Raw genomic sequence first — 25,848 nt, forward strand, 5'->3', positions numbered from 1 at the left:
GGACTCTTTTTGATTTTGCTACTACAGACTAACACGGCTAACTCCTCAGGATCTATGCCTGAACAGAAGATCTAAGTTAGGCATGTGCAAAGGAAGGGATAGAGGAACTGCGTTTTCACCCCTTCCTTGTTGAGTTCCCTTGCTTGCTTAGAAGTGTGACTGTGAACATTTTTTCTCTTTTCTTTGATAAATGCTTTTAAAAATTCTTAAATATTGGTGGTTCACTGTACCACATACACTCTCACTGCTCAACCATGCTATCAAAAAGAGGTGCCATCGGAAGTGGGTGGTCTGTTGGCCCCTGGCTGATCCTCCAGTGGTGCACGAGTGCAGTAGGCAGTCCCTGCGGTGACCTGGCAGCGGGTGGGCAGCAGGAGTCTGGGCAGAAGGCAGGGCTCAGAGCGGCAAGCCTGCCCAGGAGAGGGTGGAGTCTCTTGGCCCTCCCCATAGGCAGTTCCCACAAAGGCCAACTGGTGACTGTGGGCGTGAGAGAGAAGGAGCGAAAGCCCCTCTGAGGGTTGGGGAGGGGGTACCATGTGGGTGGCATGTGCCAGGAGGAGACATGGACTGTCACTGGTGACCCTTAGGCGCCACAAAGGGCAAGAAGGGGCAGTGCTCAGGCATCAGTGGGGCCGTTCCACTATATGTTTCAAGTGAAGCCCATCTCTTTGGTACAACTTGGGCATGTCTGAGAAAGTTCCCCACTACCTAACCAATCTATACTTTTCATGCCAGCTGCAATCCTGGTAGCTGTCTAGGCCCCGCCTAGAAATGAAGCTGGACTTGGCACAGTTTCTGCCTGCTCCCCTGCCCAGCAAAGGCTTCATCCTCTAATCCCAGTGACTCACCATGTTGCGAGGCAACACCTTGGCCCAGCTCTCGCCGCAAAAGCTTTTTTTTATTATTATTCATTTTGCTGAAACAAGCCCCAGTGCAGTGTAACCCAGTTACCCACAAGCATAGAGTTTGAGACACACACACACACACACACCTTTTGCAGCCTCTTCTGCCGGGAAGGTACTGTTTGGGAGACCAGAGAGTCAGAGCTAACACCTGTTGCTCCAGAGGGCCTGTCCCCTTGAGAGAGGCATCCGGGCTCTCCCTCTCAGTTCCAACTTCCGTTTCTTTTCTTTAACGAATATCTCTGGCCCTGGCTGGCATCCACAGTGGCACAAGGGGGCAATGGGCAAGGCCTCTATTCCACCCCGTTTCTTTGGAAGAGATGGGACAGGGAAGCTGCCCAGTGCCTACAGCACTCACTCCTGTCCCACGTCTGGCCACTCCTGTTTGGCTGAGCTCCTTCTGCTCCGCCTCCTCTGCCGTGGATGTCTCTTCTCTTTCTTCCTCTGCCCTTAAGGCCAACAGCAATAAGCGAGAGCAGCGGGCAGGGGTCGAGGGGTCCCCCTGGAACCAGGGGCCTTCTGTAGGCAAAGAAGATATTCCCCCACTGAGACGCCACGTTAGGCCTGTATTCACAATAGTGCCCCTGCATGGTTGGCATTCATCCGACAACTGAGCGGCCTCTCTGTTTATTTAGTATGTTACAGGGTATACGAAATGCCATGCCAGCTATCAAGCAGCAGTATTGCCACGCAGAAGGATGTGGGTTTGATGCTTGTCCAGAGCAAACGTTGTATAGTCAACTACCTGATCTCTTCTGGGAGTGGCATCTCAGTCAGTGCCGCCCAGCAAACTGGGATCTAGAACAGCAATTGGGCACGTGGCACTGGAATTCAATTCTGTTTAAAGCAATGAAGTGATATTAAGCACGGGTGTGTGTTATGTGCTGTCAAGTTGCCTCCAACCTATGGCGACTAGACTCCAATCCAGATTTTTTAATGTTTCAAATTGACTTATGTGCCCCCCCCATGTATCCTTAGACACTCCCCCCATAAAATTCCTGGCTGAGTTCCTGAGAGAGATCCATGCTGGATCTGTGGCAGGGGGAAAGGTTGTCCTACACCTACAAAAACTGCAGAGAGTGCTGCAGGGGGGGGGGGCTTTCCAGAAGTTGAATGCACAAAGAGCCTGATTGCAAAGTCCTCTCCTAGCCACCCTTCAGTCTTTCCCATACTGCCTCCCCATCCCACCTCAGTCTTTGGGGCAGACGTAGGAGAGGAAGGCGTCAACCTCATTGCGTACAACAACCTTGCCAGGGTGGATGTTGTCGGGCAGGTAATGGCAGGTGGTCATAGCCCAGGCATCCACAATGGCCACCGGCATGCCAGCAAACATGGCTCGGAGGATGCTGTCCAGCTGCATGGAGAGCCAGTCGCTGCCATAGACAGACTTGTAGCCTGTGTTGGCTGTCTTGAGCACCACAGTGGTGAAGGGGCTACGGGCCAGGAGCTGGGCTACAGCCTGTCGAACCCTGTGCAGTCGGTGGGCATACAGCTCCACGGGAAAGGTGGTGAAATGGGCCCAGAGGGTGAAGACCACCACCACGTCAGGGCCTCCACCTAGTGCATTCAGTTCATTGGCCACGTAGTGCAGGTCAGCAACCTTGGTCTTCAGAGTGCGCAGTGGAAGGCCGTGTGCACGCCACCACAACACCAGCCCCTGTGCAGGCTCCACAGCCAGCAACGGGCCTGACTGATAAGTCACATGGAGGTCTAGATGCTTGAGTGCTGTAGAAAGGAAGAACCAGGAAAAACGCAGTGAGCCAACACAGTCCCTGACCCACACACGCCCAGGGCACCAGCCAGCCACGACTGGCTCCTAGCACCAGTGCTCTTGACACTCATCAGTTACTTTGCTCCTGCTTCGCCTGAGCCCTGGTTATTCATGCTGATGCCAAGCTACCCTGCCACATATCCCATGACCTTGCTTTCCACCATCCTCAGCCAATTCCCTTCCACGCACCTCCTTCCAGTTAGACTCCACAATTCATCCACAGTTGCCTCAAAATTCATCCCTACCCCAGCCCCACTGAGCTCTCCCCCTCCCCACAAAAAGAACTTCTTTCCTGAACTCCTCTGGGAACGTACATGGGATGAAGGCCACCAAGAATTCCCACCACTGACGCAGAGTGGAGTCTCCAATCATGTGGACAATCTTGCCTCTCAAGCAGTCCAGGGCCAAGTCTGGGGTGGGAAAAGTGTGGCTGGAACACTCCAGGGACATCCACACGTCTCTGTAGTAGAAGCCTGGTGGGTGGGCTGGGGCAAGGCCTGGGCGACAGAGGTGAGGCGGGGAGTGGGCTGCAGGAAACATCAAGAGACATTCGCCACCAGTGCCTTCTCCAGGGATTTCCTCTCCCCTTCCCAGCCCTAACCCTTCCCACTGTCCAGCTCACCCATCCGCTGGGGTCCTGGCAGCACCCGGATCACGGACACATTCCCTGGGACAGTCTGGTCCGTCACAGCCCTGTGGGGACAGCAAGTGGAAAGAGCAACAGGCCTACTTGTGGCTCCCTTCAGATCCAGGACTTGCCCCGAGAGCACTTTGGGCGCCCAGAGACGGAGCAATTTTGAGCAAATCCCTGACTGTCGTCTTGCGCTCGTTATGCTGCTTCATTGTCCACTGACAACGTCTTCCATGATGGTCTATTTATACACTCATGTGAAGTCCCATCAGCCCGTGCAACAGCCCGTTCCGTTGGGCTGCCTCACCACTATGGGCTTCCTGGACTTCAACATGCGTGCTCACCACCACTTCCAGAGCCTGCTGATTTCAGACCACACAGCCAGGTGGTGATACACCTGCTGAGGGCTGAAAGACAGTTGGGGCCATTCGTGGCCTCTTCATAGCAAAAACTGGTTCCCCTGCTGGAGGCCATGGGGGGTGGGGGGTGCTAGCTTCTTTCTGGCTCTGGGCATCAGCACTGTGACATGAACTCAAGTCCAGCCCCATCTGAGCTATCTGGGGGTTCCAGGCTGAGGCAGGAAAGGGTGAGCGAATGCTTATTTAAACACCAACTGGACGGAATTGTACTGTTTGTCAGGTGGATCTTCTCCTAGGTAAGGCAATTTATATTGGAACAAAAAACAAATGAATTTTAAATATATACCGATGGATATATTGTTGATGGATATATTGTTGTTCTCACGGCCGGAGAACAATGGTTGCTGTGGGTTTTCCGGGCTGTATTGCCGTGGTCTTGGCATTGTAGTTCCTGACGTTTCGCCAGCAGCTGTGGCTGGCATCTTCAGAGGTGTAGCACCAAAAGACAGAGATCTCTCAGTGTCACAGTGAGCCGCACTTATTAATCTGTGACACTGAGAGATCTCTGTGTCTTTTGGTGCTACACCTCTGAAGATGCCAGCCACAGCTGCTGGCGAAACGTCAGGAACTACAATGCCAAGACCACGGCTATACAGCCCGGAAAATCCACAGCAACCATAAACTGATGGAGTCTGAGGTGGCTACAACTGAGATGGAAAGACATCTTGTGGAGGTTGTAGAAAGCGTGATGGAAGTGTCACCCAGTGTGCTGCGGCAGTGAAAAGAGGCGAACTGCATGCTAGACGTTTTGAGGGAAAGGATGGAAAATGCAGTGGCTGGTGTTGTGATGCCCTTCTGTAAAGCTGTGGTGCAGCCTCATTAGCCATACTATACACAGTTTTGGAGAACTGGAAAGAGTACCAAGGAGGGGAACCAAGGGCATTAGGGCACTGTGGGGAAAGGCTGAACTCCTGTGACTTTTCAGTCTAGAAAAAAAGACAGCTACGGGGGTGCGTGTGGGATGGACGACACTATAGCAATTTACAAAATGAAGCCTGGGGTGAATAGAGAGAGCTTTTTCTCCATCTCCCATAATACTAGAACTCGGGGGGCTTCCGATGAAATTGGGTACCCTATGAAATCGTTGGGAAAGAGGTTCCGAACAGAGCAAAGGAAATACTGTTTTACTCAATGAGTAATTAAACTGCGGGATTCACTGGGGGTGGAGGTAGTGATTAGTGGTGATCACCACAGGCACAGACAGCTGTAAGGGGGCTTTAGAGACGTTCATGGAGGAGAGGTCCATCAGCAGCTACTACCCACCGTGCCATATCCAGAGGCAGCACATTCCGAATTCCCATGCTGGGAGGTAGCAACCCGGGGGGGGGGGCATCGGCCTCTGTGCCCCATTTGCTTGGCCCCCCAGAGCCAGAGGTGGGCTGCTGCGTGAAACACAGAGCTGGACAAGGTGGACCTTCACTGGTCTGGTCCCGCAGGTTCCTCTTATGTTCTCTCAAGAAACTCTCTGCCCCTCGGGTGACAGCGGCTCACGTGCTTGAAGCATCCGGGTCTAACAGTACTGCCACCACAGTGTTTTTGCTCCTGGCCCACAAAAAGTGCCAGTGGTGAGGTGAGGGGATCTCAGACATGATGAAGTGGATAGTGTGCTAGACCTGGACTGGGTAGCTCTGGGTTCAAATCCTTGATCAACCATAAAGTTGACTGGAGGGGCTGAGTGACACAGTTTGGTAGGTTGCATGCATTACCCCCCCCCCCGTGCTCCCAGGAGGAAAGGTGGGACACGAAGGACGCAGGGAGATGCTCGGCAATAATTCTCTGACCCCTCTCACTCACACACCTGCCCATCCAAGCAGGAAGTGTCTCTTGAATCACTGGCACCCAGGGCGCAAAAGGTTTCCCCTTCTTATTCCCCAGCTGAGACCTGTTGGGGGTCGAAATATTTTGCCCTGCTTCTTCCTCCTGGGGCACTGGGATCTGCCACAACCAGCTGCGAGATGTGGAGTTGCCCTGTTTCCACGGGATCTTCAAAACGACACACCTTCCCTCTGCTTAAAACACTCTGGACCACAGTTCATGAGGGAGAGAGGAGTGTGGACCAGAAACAAAAACCTTGCAGTGTGGTTTCAGAGATTTCCAAGGGCCCTCCGAGAAACCCCGTAGATTCCACAAGTGCTCAGTGACACTTTTACCCCATAAATTTGCCTCCTCCAGCCATTCCCTCCCCTCCTCAAGCCCCCTGCACGCACCCACCAAGGAAGGTGCTCTCCGTTTTGCTGACCACCTCTTTGTAGCGCCCAGCAGAGTGATGCACAAGGGCGCCGCAAGGGAGGTGCTCTGGTTGGGCACAAAACCAGCGCTCTCCCGTGCCAGCATCTACATACTGGCAGTTCAGGCCTGGGAGTGGATGTACGTTGCATTCAGTCCTCTCCTCTGGACCTGGCTGTCCTGGCTTCTCATAGTAGCCCCAGAAGGCAACGGTGGAGGGCTGGGAGTGGCGGATGTGGCGGAGGAGGGCCACGGCCTCGCTGGAGTGGATGAGGCGCACAGAAACTTGCACTGTACCCGCCCACAGGAGTGGGAAAGCCAGTGTGTAGGTGCCATTACTGTGGTCCTGCACAGTCCCAGCAACACTAGCCTTCAGCTCTGGGGAGTGCACCTTGGCCCGGAAGAAGTCCCCGCCGTAGCGCTTGGGTTGCCCACTGTGGTCCCGAGCCTCCAACCGAACCAGCAGTGTGTCACCCACGGTGTAATTGTGCTGGGAGTGCGAAAGCTTGTAGTGGCTCTTCTGTGGGCTGGTGGAGTGATGGAAGGCCCGCTCGGTCCACGGCGGAGCAGGCCACTCAAGCTGCAGCAGGAGCGCCCTCAGTTCCTCAGCCTCTGGAGAAGGTGTCTGATGGGACCAGGCAGGCAGGGGTGGCGGAGGCAGGACCTTGCCCCGGGACTGCTGAATAGACAGGAACCGACACACCATCTGGGAAGGCACAGTAAGACACACACACAAGAAGGGTTACGCTTCACCCAGCTTTGCGGGGTCCCAGGAGTCGGGCAGAGGCCATGGTTGCAATGTGCAAAGGAGATGCCAACAGAATTTTTAAAAACTTTGGTTTATCATTAGATTTGTAGCCCGCTCTCCCTGCAAGCAGGCTCAGAGCAGATCACATCAATTTAAAAACATAAAAATAAACAGTATTTTTTTAAAAAAAATTTTAATTAATGCATCACATATTATTACATTTCAATACAGTCACAGTTCTCCTATGATACATCTTTTACCCCTTTTGTAACCCTCCCCCCCCACATGGTGGCCATCCTATAACTACAAATTAACTTTTTAGCCATGAGCACATTTTTTCCAATTTTCCAAATATAGTTGTATTGGCTTCTCCATTATATACCCATTGAAAATATGCAGTCCATTTCTCTTTTATCTCCTCCATTTTTCCATCCCATGCCTTATCTTTTTTTAAACATTCCAACATATCTGATTGAATATATTCATACAAGTAATCATTCCATCTTTCTAAGGTCCATTTTAACTTCTCCTTCCAACCGTATGCAATCACTGCATGTGCAGCTAGTAACATTGCTTTGAAAATATCCTGGTTTTGTTTCTCAATTCTAATGTTTCCCAATACACCCATGAATAATAGATCTACATCTATATTAAGGTTGACCTTACATACCAATGCTATTTTCCCCCGTACCTTTTCCCAGAAATCTATAACCTTTGGACACTCCCACCATAAGTGGGAGTACCACCCTTCTTTTGCATTGCAATGCCAGCAGTTAGGTTTCATCCCTTTAAATATGTATGCCAATTGGGCAGGAGTTCTATACCACTTCATGATTATCTTTCTTTCAAGTTCTCTATACTTTTCTAGCTTAATTGCCTTCAAATTCACCATTAACTTATTAACCTCCTCAGAAGTTATTTGTTTTTCTTTATTCCATTTATTTTTTAAAGTTCTAAACATAAACTCCTTATCCCTCACCAATTCAAGGTAGATTTTCCCTGCCAGCCCTTTCTTAATTTCATCCACATATAATGTGTGTTCTATATTGTTGTCTTCCCTTTTAATAGCTTCTTTATATTTATCTTGTTTAATTAAATGGTATAACCCCCTTAAATTTAGCCAGTATCTTTCCCCCAATTTTTGATTCAATTCCTGAAGTGGTAACAAATCCCCTTGACCATTATACATATCCTTCACTCTAGTTATACCTTCCGCCTTAAGATCTTCCCAAAATTTCGGGTTCATCTCCTTCTCCCAGATATACTTAAGTGGAGTCCATTTTGAGTTCTGTGGCATCATAGCCGTTTTCCACCTCTTCCAAGCAATCAAGGCTATTTTTCTTGGGCCCTTTGCTTGTCTTATCTCCTTTTGCAGATCTCTAGTATAAATTCCATAACTACCTGCTCCCTTATTGATTGCAGATTCAAATCTTGCCCACTTGTCCCCTTTCCTCCATTCTAGCTCCATCAATGCTTTCAACTGGAATGCATCATAATAGGCTTGCAGATGTGGGAGTCCCCATCCTAAATCATCTTGGGGCGCATATACCAATTTTTTTGAGATTCTTGCTTTTTTCCGGCCGAACACCCAATTTTTAATATTTTCATCCCATTTCCCTATATCTTTCTGGTCAAGTTCTATTGGGAGTACCTGAAGTAGGTATAACATCTTTGGTAATATAAACATTTTAACTGCTCTAATTTTCCCTAAAATACTCAAATGTTTATTCTTCCAATCCTTCAATTTCTTTGTTATCTTTGTCCAAACCTTATTATAATGGATTTTTTGTAGCTTCTCTATGTTTCTAGCCAGGTATACTCCTAAATATTTAATTTTACTTACTCCTGAATTCATCCCCGTTAAAACTAATATCTCTCTTTTAGTTTCCCTATCTACATTAAGAAACATTATTTCAGATTTCTTAATATTGACACCAAGCCCCGAGCTTGACTTGAAATCTTCTAAAATAACTAGCAATTCTCTTATTGCCTGTAGCGGATTACTTATTGTCAGCAAAATATCATCTGCAAAGAGATTTAACTTAAGTTCTTCCTTACCTATTTGAAATCCCTGAATTCTACCACTATTTCGAATCCTATCTGCTAGGGGTTCCACTGCTAATGCAAATAGCATCGGGGATAATGGGCAACCTTGCTTTACTCCTCTCTGGATTGAAATTTCTCTAGTATGTCTATTGTTTATTCTAATAACTGCTTTACCGCCCCTATAAATTTCCCTTATAGTATTTAGGAATGGTCCAGTAAAACCAAATTTCTCCAATACCTGCATTAAATAATTATGATTTAAGGTGTCAAACGCCTTATAAACGTCTAATTTTAGTAGAGCTAGGGTTTTCTTTTCTTTATCAGACAAAACATTTAGTATATTTCTCAATGGATGGGCTATAAATCTAGTCTTGACAAAACCATACTGATCTTCCTTAACTAATTTTGGTAAGTGTTTTTCCAATCTATTAGCTAGAACTTTCACGAATATTTTGTAATCTTGATTCAATAAATTAATTGGCCTATAAGAATTTGTATCTAAAGGGTCTCTCTGGGGTTTTAGAATTGGAAGGATCTCAGCTTTCTTCCATGAATCTGGCATTTTACCTTCTTTTAATATATAGTTAAATAATCTTTGCATTTCTGGTAACAGTAACTCTGCCATTTCTTTATAATATTCTGCAGTGAATCCGTCCAAACCAGGGGATTTTCTATTTTTTAGACCCTTTAATACTTCTGCTATTTCCTGTTGTGTGATATCTTTATTCAGGCTCTCCCTCTGCTCTGTTGTTAAATTGTTGTCTAATTGTTCATCAAATTTTTGATTTTCTCCAGATTTAAATAACTGTTGATAAAATTTAGCAAATTCCTCTCTTATCTGAGCATTTTTAAAAAGCTGTTTATCCCCACCCCCCTTGATGCATCCAATTTTTTGCTTTTCCTTCCTTGTCTTTAAATAATTGGCCATTCTTTTCATTGTATTTATATTGATTCTGTGATATTCATTTTTCACTAATATTTCTTTCTTCCACATAGATAAAGAGTCTAAATTCTCTAGCTCTTTTTAAAGTTTTTTTAGGAGTTCTTGAGTGTCTACTGTAGTTTTCCTGCAATTCTTTTTGTTTTTGTATAATTTCACTTACTTTCCTGCTTCTTTCCTTATTGTTTTCCCTTCTAATTCTAATTTCTTTAGCAATATAAACTCCCCTTATGACGGCTTTAGCAGTGTCCCAGAGCACTTCTTCCGTAACTGAGTTCCTATTTTCTCTAAAATAGAGCTCTATATCTCTTCTTAAGTCCATCCGATCCTTTTCTGTTAACGGCATATTAGCCTTATATTTCCAGATATTCTCTTTCTGATCTTCGCTTAATTTAAGTTGCACTATCAAAGGAGCATGATCCGAAATCCATATAGGTTCAGTTATTGTTTTCACCACCTCTTCTCATTTGTTTCCTTTATCAAAATATAGTCAATATATGAAAAAGTCTTAAATCTATTAGAAAAATATGTAGGTTGTGGTGTTATCCGTCCATAAGTAAATACATCCTTCAATTTCCATTTCTGAAGTTTCAAAGTTTTACTTTTCTTAAAGTCGTAATTAACATCCCCTGCTACAACCAATTCCCCTTCATAGAAATTCTGTAATTTCTGAAATACCTTATTATAGAAACTTACTTGACCTGTATTTGGTGCGTATATAGAAGCTATTGTAAACTTCCTGTTGTTCAGCTTGAATTTCAAAAAAACATATCTCCCTCTGAATCAAATATTTGATCTAATACTTGTATCTTTAAACCTGAGTGTACAAGGATAGCTACCCCTCTTGCTTTTTTAGTTCCTCTTGCCTCCACCTTTGTTTCCCATAATGGGGAATTCAGCAAAGGTTTCTTATCTTTTTTTACCTTTATGGGTTTCCTGTAGGCATACTATATTTATTCCCTGTTTTTTAATCAAATTTTTTAATCTGTATCTCTTTAGATCTGAAGCCAATCCATTTATATTCAAAGAAAGTAATTTAATTATCTCAACCATTCTCTTTTATAAATTTGCTATACGTGTGCTCATTTCTGTCCTTTCTTACTTTGATGGTCACCCCCATTCCCCTTCCCCCTTCCTGAAGAGCCTCCCCTAAGGGGTATACAAGTGGCATATGCCTCCTGACCTCTTCGTTGCTTAATTGAGGGCTGCGTTCCCATCCCCTCCTCCCTTACTATTTAATTTAAGCATGTTTCAGACTCATATATATATATGAGTCTCCTCAATAGAAGCCACCTTGCTTATTTCATATTTTTCCATTCAAAAGAAAAAAATCAAAAATAAATTAACATCAGTGCTATATCTTCAAACAGAGCCTTATTATGAAGTACCAGATGTAACCTAAGATTGACTAGTGGCTTTTCTCAGGCGCTTTGGCTTGCTTTGTAGCGACTGGCTCAACTCCCCTTCTTCTTCTTCGGTGCTAGTTGTAGTAATGTCAATAGCTTCCTGTTGCTCAGACAGCATCTAAGCAAGAAATTCAGCAAGGTGTTGAACTGTTGATGGAAGCATACCCAGAAGATACTGACCTGAAACTTACTGATGAACTTTTGCACTTTCACCTGTACATGAGACAAAGCCATAGGCTTACAGAAGAGCACTCCCTGTCTCATACGGATCTTTATCAAATTATATACAAGGAAAAAATTCAGATGGCCCCTCCTAATGTGGAAGCAATCTCACGGCGATTTCTTAGCTCTATGGTCACTAACTGCTCAGGAGAGAGGAGTTTTTCAAGACTCAAAAGAATTAAAAATGAATTAAGGGCCTCGATGTCTCAAGAGAGGTTGTCCGCACTGAGCATTCTGTACATTGAAAGTGACAAACTTAGACAAACAAATTTTGATGAAGTTTTGGATGATTTTGCTATGAGGAAGGCTAGAAAAACATTTTTAGTCTTACTGTATTTGATGGTTGTAGTTTACTTCTTAATATGTATTTTAAAACTGACTGTTTAATGACAACATAAAGTTGATTCTAAAAGCACCACACTGTCAGGTAATCATGATCATATTATTTACACTTCCCAGGCAATATAATTTGTAAACTTGAGGTGTTTTTTTTAAAGAATAACATTACAACTCCATTTTCCTAAAAATTAATGCTTATTTCACAAAAGGTTTACAAAGGTCAGTTATTGTAAAAGCTTTTCAGTGTTAATTTTAACATTTATGCCTTTTTTTACAATTACTATGGTATTTAACAATAACATCTTATGTCCTTTAGAGGAGAAATTGTGAATTGCAGATTTTTAAATCCCCATTGTCATCCTTGGCGTCACTCAATTTTGTTTATAACACTCTTCCATTTTCTTCTAGTTGTGAGGGTGGGGGATTGGGAGGGGCCACACAAGTGGAGTAGCCTAGGGCCTCTCGTCATCTAAATCCAGCTCTTTATAGAATACCTATATTTTCCACGGTTTTCACCCACTTACTTTGGTAATGTTCTAGTACTGTTCTGAAAGGGCACTTTCTTAGCAGTTCAGTCTAGATGTTCTCAGGAGGTCCCTAACTGGTGGCAGCCACTTAGCAGGGTGCTCTCCAGGGAACCCTCCGCCTAAGAGATTTCCAGCAAGGGAAGTGCCATTGATATTGAGACTGTGAAGGCAGGGCCTGTGTTTCCAGGAAGGAATGAGTGAATGAGACAAGGAGGGAGGGTAACCTCCAGGGTTTTTAAGCCGTGGTTGTCCGTTTAGATAAGCACGGAGGACAAGACATCTGCCCTATACAACTCCTTACATGCACATAGAAGATGAAAGGGGTTTTTTAATGCCTCTCCCCTTTTTAATATTAGATAGCCTGGTTCTTATTTGCACACCTTCAGCCACGTAGGTAGCTGAGCTCTTTCTTGGGGCAGAAATGCTACAGCTCCTCACTGGCTCTCCCTGTTCCTACCCAGGGAAGAAGCAGGATCACGAGAAGAGAGGTCCAACTGTAGAAAAAGATGTTGTTGCCTTGGCAAGAAAATGCCCAGGATAGGGAACCCAGAAACTCTTGGAAATTGCAATGTCTGGTGTACTGCAGCAGCAAGAAGGAAGAAGAGCCTACCATACAGGGGGCAGCAAGGATCACTGAGTTAGGACAGTGAGAGTAGCACCTCTCTTGTTTCCTGGGGGTCATTTCCATGTCTTGTCTCCTGTTGGGCTAAACAGGGCTATATCCTGCTTCTTCTCTCTCCTGCACACTTCTTCTCTCTCTCTGCAAGATGTAGTCAGATAGCAAGGACTCTCTCTCTCTTCTCTTGACTATCAAGTATGTATTTTCCTCAAATAAACTTTTTGCCTCTTTGTCTCAGTGACTTTTGCCTCAGTGACTGTGACACTGAGAGATCTCTGTCTTTCGGTGCTACACCTCTGAAGATGCCAGCCACAGCTGCTGGCGAAACATCAGGAACTACAATGCCAAGACCACGGCAATACAGCCTGGAAAACCCACAACAACCACTTTTTGCCTCTTTAATCAGCACAGTGTAACTTCCCTGCTCTTTTGCACTCAACTAACAGAAACCACACTGGCTCCTGTGACAGCTTGAGGGAGAGACCCCTGCAGCATTTCTAGCTCACACCCGATGAAGACGTGCAGCTCAAGAGTTCTTTGGGGCAGAGAGAAGACACTGGCAGCTGGGCAGGATCAGAGCAGAGCTACCCCCTTTAAGAACTATGGACTCTGTTACCAGCAATCAGGGATGCTGCCATCTGTGCCAGCCTCCCCAGTTTGGACTATGAACTCTGTTGTCAACGCCTGTCTCCTGAACCAGAGACCCCCTGCCAATTGTGCCTGTTTCCTGACTGTATGACTTATGGACTCTGCCACCCCTGCCTGCCCTCTGCCTCCCTGGATTAGGGACTCTCTCTCTCTTGCCCTAAGACCCATTGCTAGACATGAACTTTACCTTGGGCATGGACCTGGCAGCTAGCAATGATGCACAAGCAAGGAGGATTCTCTGTGAAACGGACTAGGTGCCCCTTGGCCTGCCCTCCACAGGGAAGCCACCTCAGAACAGTCCTGGGTCCGCCATAATGCCCAGAGCAGCCTGCCAGCGAGCCCAAGAACACAGAGAAGCAAACCAGAGGGCAGCCATGTTCTCAGGCAACAGGCAGTTACTATGGATGGTTCTCCTCGAGTCCACCATTTCCCCACCAGGCTGCTGTCACGCTCTGAGGTCCTGCCTCACCCTGATATGCAGATCGCTGGCCACAGCCCTGGGATGGAAGAGATGTGCTGGCTGAACAAAACAGACAATGGACTCATACTGATGCACCCATCAAGCACCGACATGCCAAGCTGATCCCATCAGTACAACCCGGCTTCCTGTCAGATCTAATCAACCCGCCCTGCACTCCTTCCCTTCCTTTTGTCCCAGCCCAAGGGTGTCACTGTCTCACAATCAGATCCTAAAGTGGCCCATCAGCTTCCTGATATGAGCCCGTCATATCTCTTGTTAGCCCATTATATCTTTTGTTGAAAACATCCTGAGAACCAGTCCCGGGCCGGCCCTGCAGGGCTCCGCCTCAGGACACATTTTGGCTATTTAAGCAGGCTCTGCCTGAAAACTAGGTGCTCGGTGCTGGGCGCTGTGCCCGGTGCCTGGCACCATGCTCAGCCAGGCGCTGCGCCCCATCCCCAACCCAGATGGCACTGTACATCGCCCCCCAACCTCGCTGCTGGAATCTCTGCTCCTCACCGTGATCCGGTAATGTATTGTCTCCATTCCATCGATCTCAAGTGGGTTCCTGCTAATGCAAATGTCTCTGTAACTCTTTCCAACCTTTATTTCTGAGTTCTTGTATGTCTGCTATATGTAAGTGCTATGTCAGGCATATGCCACACTTTCAGTAAACATTATTTATTTGAATATTAGCCTCCTCTTTCTTGTCTGTGTAATCTGATAGACTGACTCTGGTATAGTTGGTTAAACATCCGCGCTAGCTCAAGCCAAACTGCTTGCTAATTTCCCCATAAAATAGCAGTTCTGGTAACAACTGCAACACACAAAGTCTGCCCCATGCTGCCCGCATCTCAGCCTGACTGTGGTAATGCCCTCCTACACACACACACACACACACACACCCCACAAAGCGGATCTAGACCATGCACTTCCTGGCTGAGTGGGGAGAAAGGCAGAGAGAAGAGGGACCGTTTTGATGCTGGACCTAGCGCTCCACAGCCCGGCTGCCGCCTCTGCACTCAGCAAAATAGAACCATCCTCGGTGACGTAACCCCCTGGGAGGAACTCGACCCTCCCTTCCAAAGCTGCTGAACCAAATTTTTGAAAAACTGCAGGTTTGATGTTGTGGAGATCAGTCTTGAGGAAGGAATTATTTATTTTGACATTTGTATCATGGTAGGGATGCAAAACATCTTACGACATTGTCCTCCCTCCTCCATCTTCTCTTCACAACAGTCTCCCTGCGAAGTAGGTTAGGCAGAGGGAGAAGGACGGCCCCGAACCCTAGCCCAGGATTCCATGGCAGAAGAGGAGTTTGACCCTCGGCTCTCTTAGCCCAGCACTTTCCCCACGACACACAGCAGGCTCGCCCCTGGTGCTCCGAGCACAGTAAAGCACCTAAACAAAGAACCTCCGGCAGCTGGACTCACCCCCACCATGAATATGAGCCCGAGACTCAGGAAGGCAGCTGGCCGCAGGCCCCAGGAAGCCATTGCTGGACTCCTTTCTCTCGGACCGGCTCCTTGTCCTGAGGGATGCAAGCCAGGAGGAGGGCTGGAGTGCCTACAGGAACCTCTCACAGGCCCTTGGAGGTGACACACCTGGAAGAAAAATGAGGAACCAGGTAAGGAACTGGACAGGTGAGGTCTTCTCAAGGCATGGTGCCCTGGCTGGACCATGAAGGAGGAGAACTTCTGTAGTTTGGCTACTCAGCCTTTTCCAGGGGAGGGCAGAAGGGGGGGTTATGGAAGATCCCCCCCCCCAGTTCCTGATTCAGGAACCACAAGGAGTCCTTGTAGCTTACGGTTCCCTGGTTTAAATGAAACCAGAGAGGCGGCAGGAGTGTCCCATTCATGTCCCCTGCTTAGACTGAGCTGATGGGCTGTACTGATGCTCAAGCCCGTCTCTGCACAGGGGGGGATGAATACTCAGCTCCACCCCTGCCTGGGCAGAGTTCAGTTGCAAATGCAACATCTGCCCTGCGACTAGAGGTTTGGCTCCGCAGTCCTTGCTGCTTCTTGTGCAGGCTCATCACTCATACAGCTGGGCTCCTGTTGCAGATTGTTCTGGTGGGCGAGGCAGGCATCAAATGCTTAATGCAGCAGAAATATGGCCACCCTTTCTTTCTTGTGCTGTCACATTTCCACCAGAGGCTTGAAAGACATGAACAGAGAATCGGTGATTGCATCATAGCTGCAGAAGCCTGACTGTTGCTAGGTCAAAATGTGTGCGCTTATAAGGAACAAATGGAGTAATTCCAGTTGTTTTTAAGTTCAGATACTTTTACTTCCGTGAAATAATCATCTTTCCAAATGACCAGGAAGCTGCTTTAGGCACCCTCCCATGTCCACAGCCACAGCAGATCAAAAGGGACTTTTGGCTTTTAGGCTCACTTATGCCTCAGTCTCAAGGGAGCTTTTGGAGGGAGTACTTCAGGGCTCTCGCTCCTTTGCCTAGTACTTTCCACTATTTTTGTCAATGACTTGGATGAAGGGGTGGAGGGAATCTTGGTTATATATGCAGATGACACAAAAGGGAGGGAGGATAGCAAACACTGCCTTCTAGATAGAAATAAAGTTCAAAATGGCATTGATAGGCTGAAACTAATAGCACACAACAGAGTGTGTAAGAGTGCAAACTCCTGCATTTAGGCAAAAGGAATCTAATGCACAGGTATAGGACAGGGGATGGCACCGGCCTGGCAATAGCACACGGGGAAAAGATCTTGGCATTGCACTCGATCACAGGTTCAACACAAGTCAGCAGTGTCATGTGGCTGCAAAAAAGGCAAATGCAATTTTTAGGCTGCATTAAGAGAAGCCCAGAAGCCGGGCTACAAGAAGCAAGAACTCTTCTCTGCCCTACACTAGTCAAGCTCCGTGCTGGCCACCATATTTTAAGAAAGATGTCAACAAATCACAATGGGTGCAAAGGAGGGCAACCAAGATGGTTGTGGATGTCTGGAAAACAAGTCTTACAAGGAAAGGTTGAAGAAACTGTGTACGTTTCAGCTGGAGAAGACAGAGGGCAGACATGACCACATGCCCTGAAGGGCTGCCCCATGGAAGAGGGCCAAGAATTCTTTTGGGGCGCTGATGCATGCAAGACTGGATCTAATGGGCTTAAATTACCGGAGGACAGATTTTGGTTGAACATCATGAGACACTCCTGAAGCACGAAAGTGGTTCAACTAATGCTGCCGGGTGGGCAGGGAGGCTTTCCTTTGTTGTTTGTCTTCAAGCCGGGGCTGGACAACCATCTACCCGCCATGCTCTGGCTCTGGATGTTCAGCACTGAGCAGGAGTTGGCCTAGATGGATGGAAAGACCCATTCTAACTCCAGGACTATCATGACCGATAAATCTGCCCTCCCGAGAGGGAATCTTAGCCAGGAACAGCTATGTGGGTGAACTGCGAGGTGTAGACTTTGTGCCTCTGGATTCAGAGGAGAGAGAAAGGACTCCGCCCATTAGCCTCCTCATAGTGCCTCTGGAGCTACTATTACCAAGTATTCTGGGAGCAGTGATGTGGTGTGTGTTTATTTATTAATAGGCAACCTCTCCAGAATCCTACTTCAGGCAGTTCACAAAGTACGGTAAAAGCTGTGTTAATCATAGAATCATAGAACCATAGAATTATAGAATCATAGAGTTGGAAGGGGCCTTACGAATCATCTAATCCAAACCCCTCCCCAATGCAGGAACAGCCTAAGGCACCCTGACAAGGATTCGACCAGCCGCTCCTTGAAGACTGCCACTGAGCGGGAACCCACCACACCCCTAGGCAGCCGATTCTACTGCTGAATTACTCTTCACATGAAGAAGTTTTTCCTACTTTCCAGCTGGTACCTTACAGAGGGTAGTGTTGTATTCCTGTATAGTGAAGCCAGCCTATTCTTTGACCAGATCCCTGGAATCCATCTTGAGTACGGAAAGCACCAGAATATTATTTTTCAGGCACAAAGCTGTGTCTCATCTGGAAAGATCCCAAATGACATGTTCTCTGAACAGGGAAGGACAAGTGATGTTTGTTTTGCCGATGTTTGCATTAGCTTTTGTGGACTAAGACAAAATCAATAATTGGAGTGAATTCGGTCAAAAATGTCACAAAACCTAGTAGAAGGGGGGGGCAGAGAATCACTTTTAAACGAACACTTTTTTCCTTTTTCTGACTCTTAAGATTCAAGACGTTAAAACACAGTAATTCTTACATCTACTCTTATGTCTTGAGAAGGAGAACATTGTACACACACTAGCAGTCATGAGAACACAATTAAAGAGAGGAAAATGAGTGAAGTCCACAGCAAGAGAGATCCTTTTAAGACCCTCTTCTGTTTTCAAGAGAGGAAACTCTGACAGTCCATCTGCAGAAGCCAGTCCAGTACATTCAGAAATGCTAGTCCAAGTCACTTAGGAACGCTGCCTTGACTATAACATCTCTCGGACACTCACCACATGATTGCTTTGCTGGAAACACACATATCCATATATTCACAGCTCAATCAATCTCACTATAGCTCTACATGAAATAACTCAGCAATCACTATGCATATATCAATCACATAGGCCTTAATCATAAGGAACTCAGGATATACTGAACCAAACAAAATGGAGTCAAAATGAACCTTTGAATAGATACGTGGCAATAAGCTAAAATCTAGGGGATTTTTGCTGATGCGTGTTATTCATATGAGTAATGATAGCAAATATTGAGGGATCAGAATGACCTGACCATTTTACAGATGTCATGATCTTAGTGCAAATTTTGCAAATGTTACAATTTTTAGGTGATTTCCAGTGCCAGGAATGACTCTGAGGAATCTCATTGGTGGAATCAAGTGGGACGATGTAGGCCACAACCGTATAAGAATGGAAAGTAAAAACCATGGAGTCTAAGAAGCTAGGAGGAGAGAAAGCAAGGAACACCTCCTTGCTATCTCTCTCCTTTCCCTTTCAGGTTGGCAAAGCGCTCTCCCATTCTTTCCATCAACGAGAAACTCTGGGACATCTCCAGGATTGGTAAGATAATTCACTATGCCTTATTCTTATTGCATTATTAATTAAGCTATTGTATTGCTAAGACCATGCTGTACCATGATTCTCAAAGTCTATGTAACCTATGCAAAATGATTTAAATAAAACTTACTGAAATTCATGTCCAGGCCTGTGTTGTATCCTTGCTCTCTCTTCATTTGGGGAAAATCTGCTCAGTTGAAGATATGGATTTTATGCCTTTGTTGATACATATCAAGATTGTGTTTGCCTTTTTTGCTGCTGCATCACACTGACTGCTCATATTTAGCTTCCCATTCACCCGTATCCCAAGATCTTGTTCACACACACTGCTATCTAGAAGTGCATCCCTCATCCAATATGCATATTTTGCATTTTTATTACCCAGGTGGAGAACCTGGCATCCATGTCAAATCACATTTTATTTGAATCCACCTACTTTCCCCGTATGTTCACAGATCTTGTTGAATTCAGGGGTGTTTGCTAATTCTTCCAGTTTGGTGTCATCTGCAAATTTAATGAGTAATCCCTTCGCACTCTCATCCAGATAATTTATAAAAATATTGAAAAGCCCTGGGCCCAGGACTGAGCCCCGTGGCACTCCCCTGGACACCTCCCTCCAATCAGACGTGATGATGCCATTGACAACCACTCTTTGGGTGCGGTTATCCAGCCAGTTCCCTATCCATCTAACCATCCTAGAGTCCAGTCCACAGTCCTCCAGTTTACCCATCAGACCATCATGAGGAACCTTGGCAAAAGCTTTACTGAAATGAAGATATCCTGCACTCTTGCGGGATGGGGATTGAAGGCGGCTACTCAGAGGCACTGGATGCTCAGAAATCCTCAGCAACCAAACTGTACACCCTTAGGAGGACCATGTTGTGGGCAGCCACCCTGGAGCCATGCCGCATTGCACGCAAGCAAGCAGGCCAGCTGCCCGGGATCCCTCCAGCAGAGCGGGCTCCTGGTAGCCAAAGGAAGGCTGGACACAAAGGAGGCACCGAGGACAAGGTGAGCCGGCAACACCGGCTGTCAGAAGCCCAGAACTGGTGCACTGTCGTGCGTGCACAGCCTAAGACACAGGGGTATGGTGGGGCAGAGGAGGGAGAAGATCGCCCTCTGGGAGAGGCCCTCTGGTTAACTGAGCCTCCTGGGTAATCAAGTGCTAGAAACAAAGCTTTTATTGTAAAAAAAAAAGCAACAAAATCATTAAAAACCCATTAAATTACCAGCATTAAACCAACCCATTAAAACCATTCAAAGCAGCCTAAAATAATATCCATGAACAGCCCTCTGATCAGAAGCAGACCATAATAAATCCAAAAAAATGTGAATAACCCTTTAGTTAAATGCTTGGCTAAAGAGACATGTTTTGGTTTGACTCTTAAAAGACTACGAAGGAGCATCAAGGGTATTCCAAAGAAGAGGCGCAGATAACGGGGCTCCGGAAGACAATCTCGACCACCACTTCAGGCAGGACGGCAGCTGCAGTGGCAGGAGGAATACGGGGAGGACCGCTCAGAGGTCTCTGTGGACTGTTTACTTCCCCCCATTTTGAGCCTCAAGACAGCCTCTGTTGGACCAGAAACCTGTTTCACACAGAGGCCCACTGTGGTTTCTGTGGAGGGCCCACAGAGGGGGCCCACAGCAGATCCTGGGCCGTCATCACAGGGCCATAAATTTAGCGCCAAACTAGCGCCATCTCCCGCTGAATTCTCACCTTATTCTGGCTCTCTCGCGATTTCGCCATTCTCCCCAATTCACGCTTTGTGACTCTTTATGTCATCTTTACCGACTTCCATGTGAATGCCCTGGATCGACTATGAACGCTTTGCAACACCAAAATGCTCACTCTCCCTGATCATCTGTCTCACCTAACACTGGTTCTCCTGCCCTACACTCCCACAAGCCCCAGTGCAACCCACAATTAAGCCTCAAAGTAATTTTTTAAAAAAAACATCAGCCTTATAGCGCTGTAACGCTATAGAGCTATAGTGCTATTCTGCCATGGGTGGGAAACCTCTGCTACCTATCACGGTTGGCCTTTGGGTTGGCCCAGCACAACATTATAATAGAATAGTGATATAGAAGAGTGATATAACGCAAATATGCGAAAAAAATTTTTTTTAAAAAGGGGCGGGATTTTTAGGGCCCCATTTCTGGAGGCACTTAGACTGACCGTCGAATTGCGCTTTTCCCTTTTAATGTGACTGACTGGAAGCACAAGCAGTCGTCAAAAGATGGGAGAATCCGCTCTAATGATGATAACAGAAGAAACGATTTCTAGTGCAAAACTGATGAAATAAGGGCCCGTGTGACGACAGCCCTGGTCTCCCTGGCCATAGCCTTTTAGCACTGGGAGTCACAGGTTGATTGCTTTGGGGTCTGGAGGTTCCCTTCCTTCTTTCTTTATGCCCGGTAGCTGCTGATTCTCCTCCGTGACTCTGCCTCCTCTCCTTCCAAAGCCTTCTGCACTAGTGAGGCCTTCACTGCAGTCCACTGATGGGGAATTCCACAACTGAATGACTTGTTGACGGGGAGTCCTCATTTTTTCCGGTCCTGAACTCATTCCCCTTCAACTTCATTAGGTGCCCCCAAATTCAATACTACCAGAGATGGAAATCTGGTAACTCTGTGTCATTGCTGAGGGGAACAGAGGTAGGTAGCCCGGGATCATTCAACACCATGCGATATCCAAAGATACTTCGTTGGCTTCTCTCGGCCCTGAGATAGTCTTAGACCAGCAAGATAACAATGCTCAGAAAGTATTTTCTCCATTGCATAGGCACACTTCAGAGAGCTATCAGAGCACTATTGATTCCCCAGCAACTGCTCTTATTACTATGAATAGCTTTGAGGAACATCCTCTTCGTTGCCCTCTTCTAGACACGCTCCAGCTTGTCTATATCCTTCTTAAATTGTGGTGCCCCAAACTGAACACAATACTCTAGGTGAGGTCTAACTAGAGCAGAGTAGAGCAATACCATCACTTTCTGTGATCCGGACACTGTGCTTCTGTCGATACAGCCCAAAACCGCATTTGCCTTTTTAGCTACCACATCACACTGCTGACTCATGTTCAGCGTATGGTCTGCTAAGACCCTTAGATCCTTTTTGCACATACTACTGCCAAGACAACTTTCCTCCATCCTATAATTATACATTTGATTTTTCCTACCTAAATGCAGAACTTTACATTTATCTCTGTTGAAGTTCATTTTATTTGTTTTTACCCATTTTCCCAACCTGTTAAGATCATCCTGTATCCTGACTCTGTCTACTACCATATTTGCCACCCCTCCCAATTTAGTATCATCTGCAAATTTAATAAGCATTCCACTCTATTCCTTCATCCAAATCATTTATAAAAATGTTGAACAGAAGAGGTCCCAGGACCGATCCCTGAGGCACTCCACTTGGCACTGTCAGATACACCTCCAGCTTATTTGCCAAGTATTAAATGTTTCTTGCTAGAGTAATATGCCTCTGAGTATATGCAGAGTAAACCCTGATTTCTGTTGTACTGTTGCTAACTGCTTATCTTGCAGGCAAGGTGTTTTGATTGTGAATTTTGGCCAAAGCCTGAAAAGCTGACCTTGGATTCCACACACAGAGGCTGAACTGAGCTCCTCTCTTCCCTCCTCCCCTTTTCCCAGGCACTGCGCCCCAAAACTCCTGACAGACTTTTCTTCCTACTGGGGGGGGGACATCAGCCTATAATTAGAATCATAGAATCATAGAGTTGGAAGGGGCCATAGAGACCACCTAGTCCAACCCCCTGCCCAGTGCAGGAGGAGCCTAAAACATCCCTGACAAGGATCCATCCAGCCTCTTCTTGAAAACTGCCAGTGAGGGGGAGCTCACCACCTCCCTAGGCAGGTGACTCCACCTTTGAACTTTGTTTCACTACCTTTAGGCATCCCAGCCAATTCACCTGTTATAGTATCTCCCTTCCCTTCGAGGGGAGGGTGGAACAGAAATCTAAACAAACAAAACAAAGCACTGGAATCTTTCTTTAATAAAACCATCTGTAACATCCACCTGAGTGATGCAGTGACGTGTTTGGGAAGTACCTGGCAAGACCTAACAGTCCCTCTTTTCCACGAAGAGGTGGAACCATTAACAAGCACTCTTTGGGTGCACATCAGTCAACTAGTTACAAATCCAACTAACAGTAATCGGATCCAAAGCCCATTTTACCAACTTGTCAACAAGGATATTATGTGGAGCCTTATCAAAAGCCTCGCTGACATCGAGATAAACGGTGTCTTTGAAAGGGGATTCGATCAATTCACGGAGGTGAGGCCCAACAGCGGCTACTAACCATGGTGACTAAAGGGAACCTCCAAATTCAGGGGCAGTCAGCCCCAATACCTGTACTGGGAGGCAACATCAGGGGAAGGCCTTGGCCTCCACACTGTGCGCTTGGCCCTCTGGATCGCCTGGCTGGCCATGGCATGAGAGAGGATGCGGGACTAGACGGGCCCTCGGTGCTCTCATCCAGCAAGGCTCATTTTTAGATCCTTATGTCATCATAAATATAAACAGCTATTTTTTGCAAACAAAAAGCCACTTAGGTGGGGCGAAGGAGTGTTGCAAGAGAAGCGCTTCGCCCACTGGCCACACCTGGGCTATGGCCCTGTGCTGCAGTGGAAGGTTTTGCTTACGGTCATTGCCCAGTGCGGAAAGAGGAACCGCCCTCACCACACACGGCAAGGGCTGGCACAGGTTCAGAGAAACTGAAATGGAATTTTCAGTCTTTCAAGGAAGTTCAAGACTTGCAAAAGCCTTCAGGAAACAAGGTGCCACTAAGGTCTGCAACCTCTGGAATTAGTAATGAAAGCAAATGTTAACATAACTTCTTTATAGCAAAAAATCACAAAGCAAGCTTCCCTTCCAGGGTCCAGAAAGGCAAAAGCAATTGATGCATGCATGCCCAATAGACCACAGCATGGGGTGGAGAAGAAAGCCTGCTGTGCTGAGCGTGTGGGGAGCTACCTGAAGGTGTGCTGGGGGGGGGGGGGGTCCGAAGGCGTTTTGCAGTCTCCCATGCCTGCACCTGATTGTCGCTGCTGTCATTAGCCCCACCCAGACAACTATGGCCATCTCCACCCCCCTTACCTCTTTGCTGCCTTGCTCTCTCTTTCAAAAGACCCTGGCCCGTTGCACATGCTGATACCTCTTCCTGGGGTCTTGTGAGACCCCGGCCTCTTTAGGGCCACCCTAACTGCAGGCTGCAGGAAATGGCACCCAAACGCCTCTCGCAAGACGAAGCAACCTTGCAAGAGTGCAGCGACTGGCATGCAGGGCTTGACGTGCTGCTTTTGAAGAGGCCTGGAGGTCAAGGGGAAAGAGCTGGGGGGTCTCCTTCATTTCCCGGGTGGGAAAAGCAGGCAGGAGCCTGGCTGGCTGGCTGGCTGGTGGGGGGTGGGTGGGTGGGTGAGCAAGGCAGGTCAGGGCACGAGGCTGCTGCCCGCCCCAAGTCTGCCCTCTACAGAGCTGCCCTAATAAGGGTGCAAATCCAGCAGAGTACGAGAAGCATCCCCAGGGGGTGGGAGGCACGCAAACCTTCATTTCCCTCACGTATTGTGAGAGGCAGCAAGGAAGGCACAGCCTGGGGATCAGCACGACGAGCCCCGCTGAGAACAAGCCACTGAGACACGAGTTAGTGCCGTGTGGTGGTGGTTAGGGGGTCAGAACATGACTGGGGAGACCCAAGTTCAAATCCCGCTCTGCTCACAGGTTGGCCTTGGGCTCCTTGCTCTCTCTCTCTGCCTACCCTCTCTCTTGGGGTCAATTGGAAGGAGAGGCACTGCCTGCCCTGGCACCTGGGAGGAGGGGAAGGCAGGATAAAAATATAAGGGCAGGAATAGATTTAGGCTATAGCTCTACAGTCAGTGAGCATCAAGAAGTCCCCATCACCCCTGCCCTCCGCAGCAGGAGAAATTACAGCCGTGTCCTGTATTTCACCTCCTTCTTCAGTGGCCATGTGCTAAGGAGTGGCTATATGAAGAGCAGGGTGGCATTTGACGGGGCACCATACACACACACATGCTCAGGACACATGAGACAGCAGCCACTTTCTCAGGGCAGGCAAGCAGCCCCTGTTCTCCTCTCCCCAACGCTGCCCTGTAGCCAAACAGTCCCACAGCGCTTCTGTCCTCAGCCAGCGGGAGGGGAGACTCAAGGGGTGAACAAGAGATGGGAAGCCCCTGCCAGCAACTTCTCCTGCTGATTTATATCCTGCATTTCCATACAGAACACCTAAGGCCGTGCTATAACAATGTTATTTGTGTGAAAGTAGCAGCAAGTTATTGATAAAAACAAGCAATAGGTAAAACTAGCATCAATCATTCACACAGTAAGTTAGAAGAAAATTAAAACACAAACTAGGAACAGACTGGTTTAAAATTTGAATGAGCAGGCAGAGCATTTTTCTCAGGATTTTTCAAAATAAGAAGTCTGTTTTACTTGCTGTTCAAGATCAGAAGAGGTGCCAGGCAAGCCTTCACAGCCAAAGGGCTCCGAATGTCTGAGAGCAACTGCAGGACGGACACCGTGGCTTTTCCCTTCCAGAGAGCAAGGCCCCTCCCTCTGAACTCCTGGCTGATTCGTAGGGTGGAGACAGTCCCAAGTCAGGTAGGGACACTAGCAAACAGACTCACCCGAAGTCCAAACCACAGGTTACTTTTACCACGGTTGCCATGGGCACTTGCAGCAGAATTCCAGCTGTGAGATCCCCATGGAAGTTCAGAGCCACTACAGGGCCTGATTCAAATCAGGACCAGGATTGGGAGGGGGGCTCCTGTCCTCACACCACTTTCCTGACTGGAAACAGCCGTGTCAGGCAGCTGTGTAACATCTCCAGGGTTATTTCAGGTCAGAAACACGGCATGAGAGGAATGCCCCCCCCATGCCATGTTCCTG

The 25,848-nt window shown here is 47.2% G+C and overlaps 1 protein-coding gene across 1 annotated transcript; it reads right to left on the reverse strand.

Moving 5' to 3' along the window:
* Positions 1 to 1,611: 1,611 nt before the first annotated feature.
* LOC129327039 (NXPE family member 3-like) lies at positions 1,612 to 25,449 on the reverse strand. Its single transcript, XM_054975442.1, has 6 exons — positions 25,393 to 25,449; positions 15,338 to 15,508; positions 5,931 to 6,655; positions 3,296 to 3,366; positions 2,988 to 3,200; positions 1,612 to 2,627 (listed from the first exon to the last, which is right to left on the reverse strand). Exons 2-6 carry the CDS (start codon positions 15,398 to 15,400, stop codon positions 2,092 to 2,094), a joined length of 1,608 nt encoding a protein of 535 aa, XP_054831417.1. The 5' UTR covers positions 15,401 to 15,508; positions 25,393 to 25,449; the 3' UTR covers positions 1,612 to 2,091.
* Between the last annotated feature and the right edge of the window lie 399 nt (positions 25,450 to 25,848).

This window comes from Eublepharis macularius, chromosome 4 (assembly GCF_028583425.1).
Source record: "Eublepharis macularius isolate TG4126 chromosome 4, MPM_Emac_v1.0, whole genome shotgun sequence".
Classification (NCBI taxonomy): domain Eukaryota; kingdom Metazoa; phylum Chordata; class Lepidosauria; order Squamata; family Eublepharidae; genus Eublepharis; species Eublepharis macularius.

What these genes read in the sequence shown, in the direction of transcription:
- LOC129327039 (XM_054975442.1), bottom strand. Translation starts at nt 15,400, where the DNA reads ATGGCTTCCTGGGGCCTGCGGCCAGCTGCCTTCCTGAGTCTCGGGCTC. An exon ending in GGCTCATATTCATGGTGGGG is followed by an intron (nt 6,656 to 15,337) that starts GTGAGTCCAGCT and finishes GTGCCTTCCCAG; the next exon opens with ATGGTGTGTCGGTTCCTGTC. An exon ending in GAGAGCACCTTCCTTGGTGG is followed by an intron (nt 3,367 to 5,930) that starts GTGCGTGCAGGG and finishes CTGTCCCCACAG; the next exon opens with GGCTGTGACGGACCAGACTG.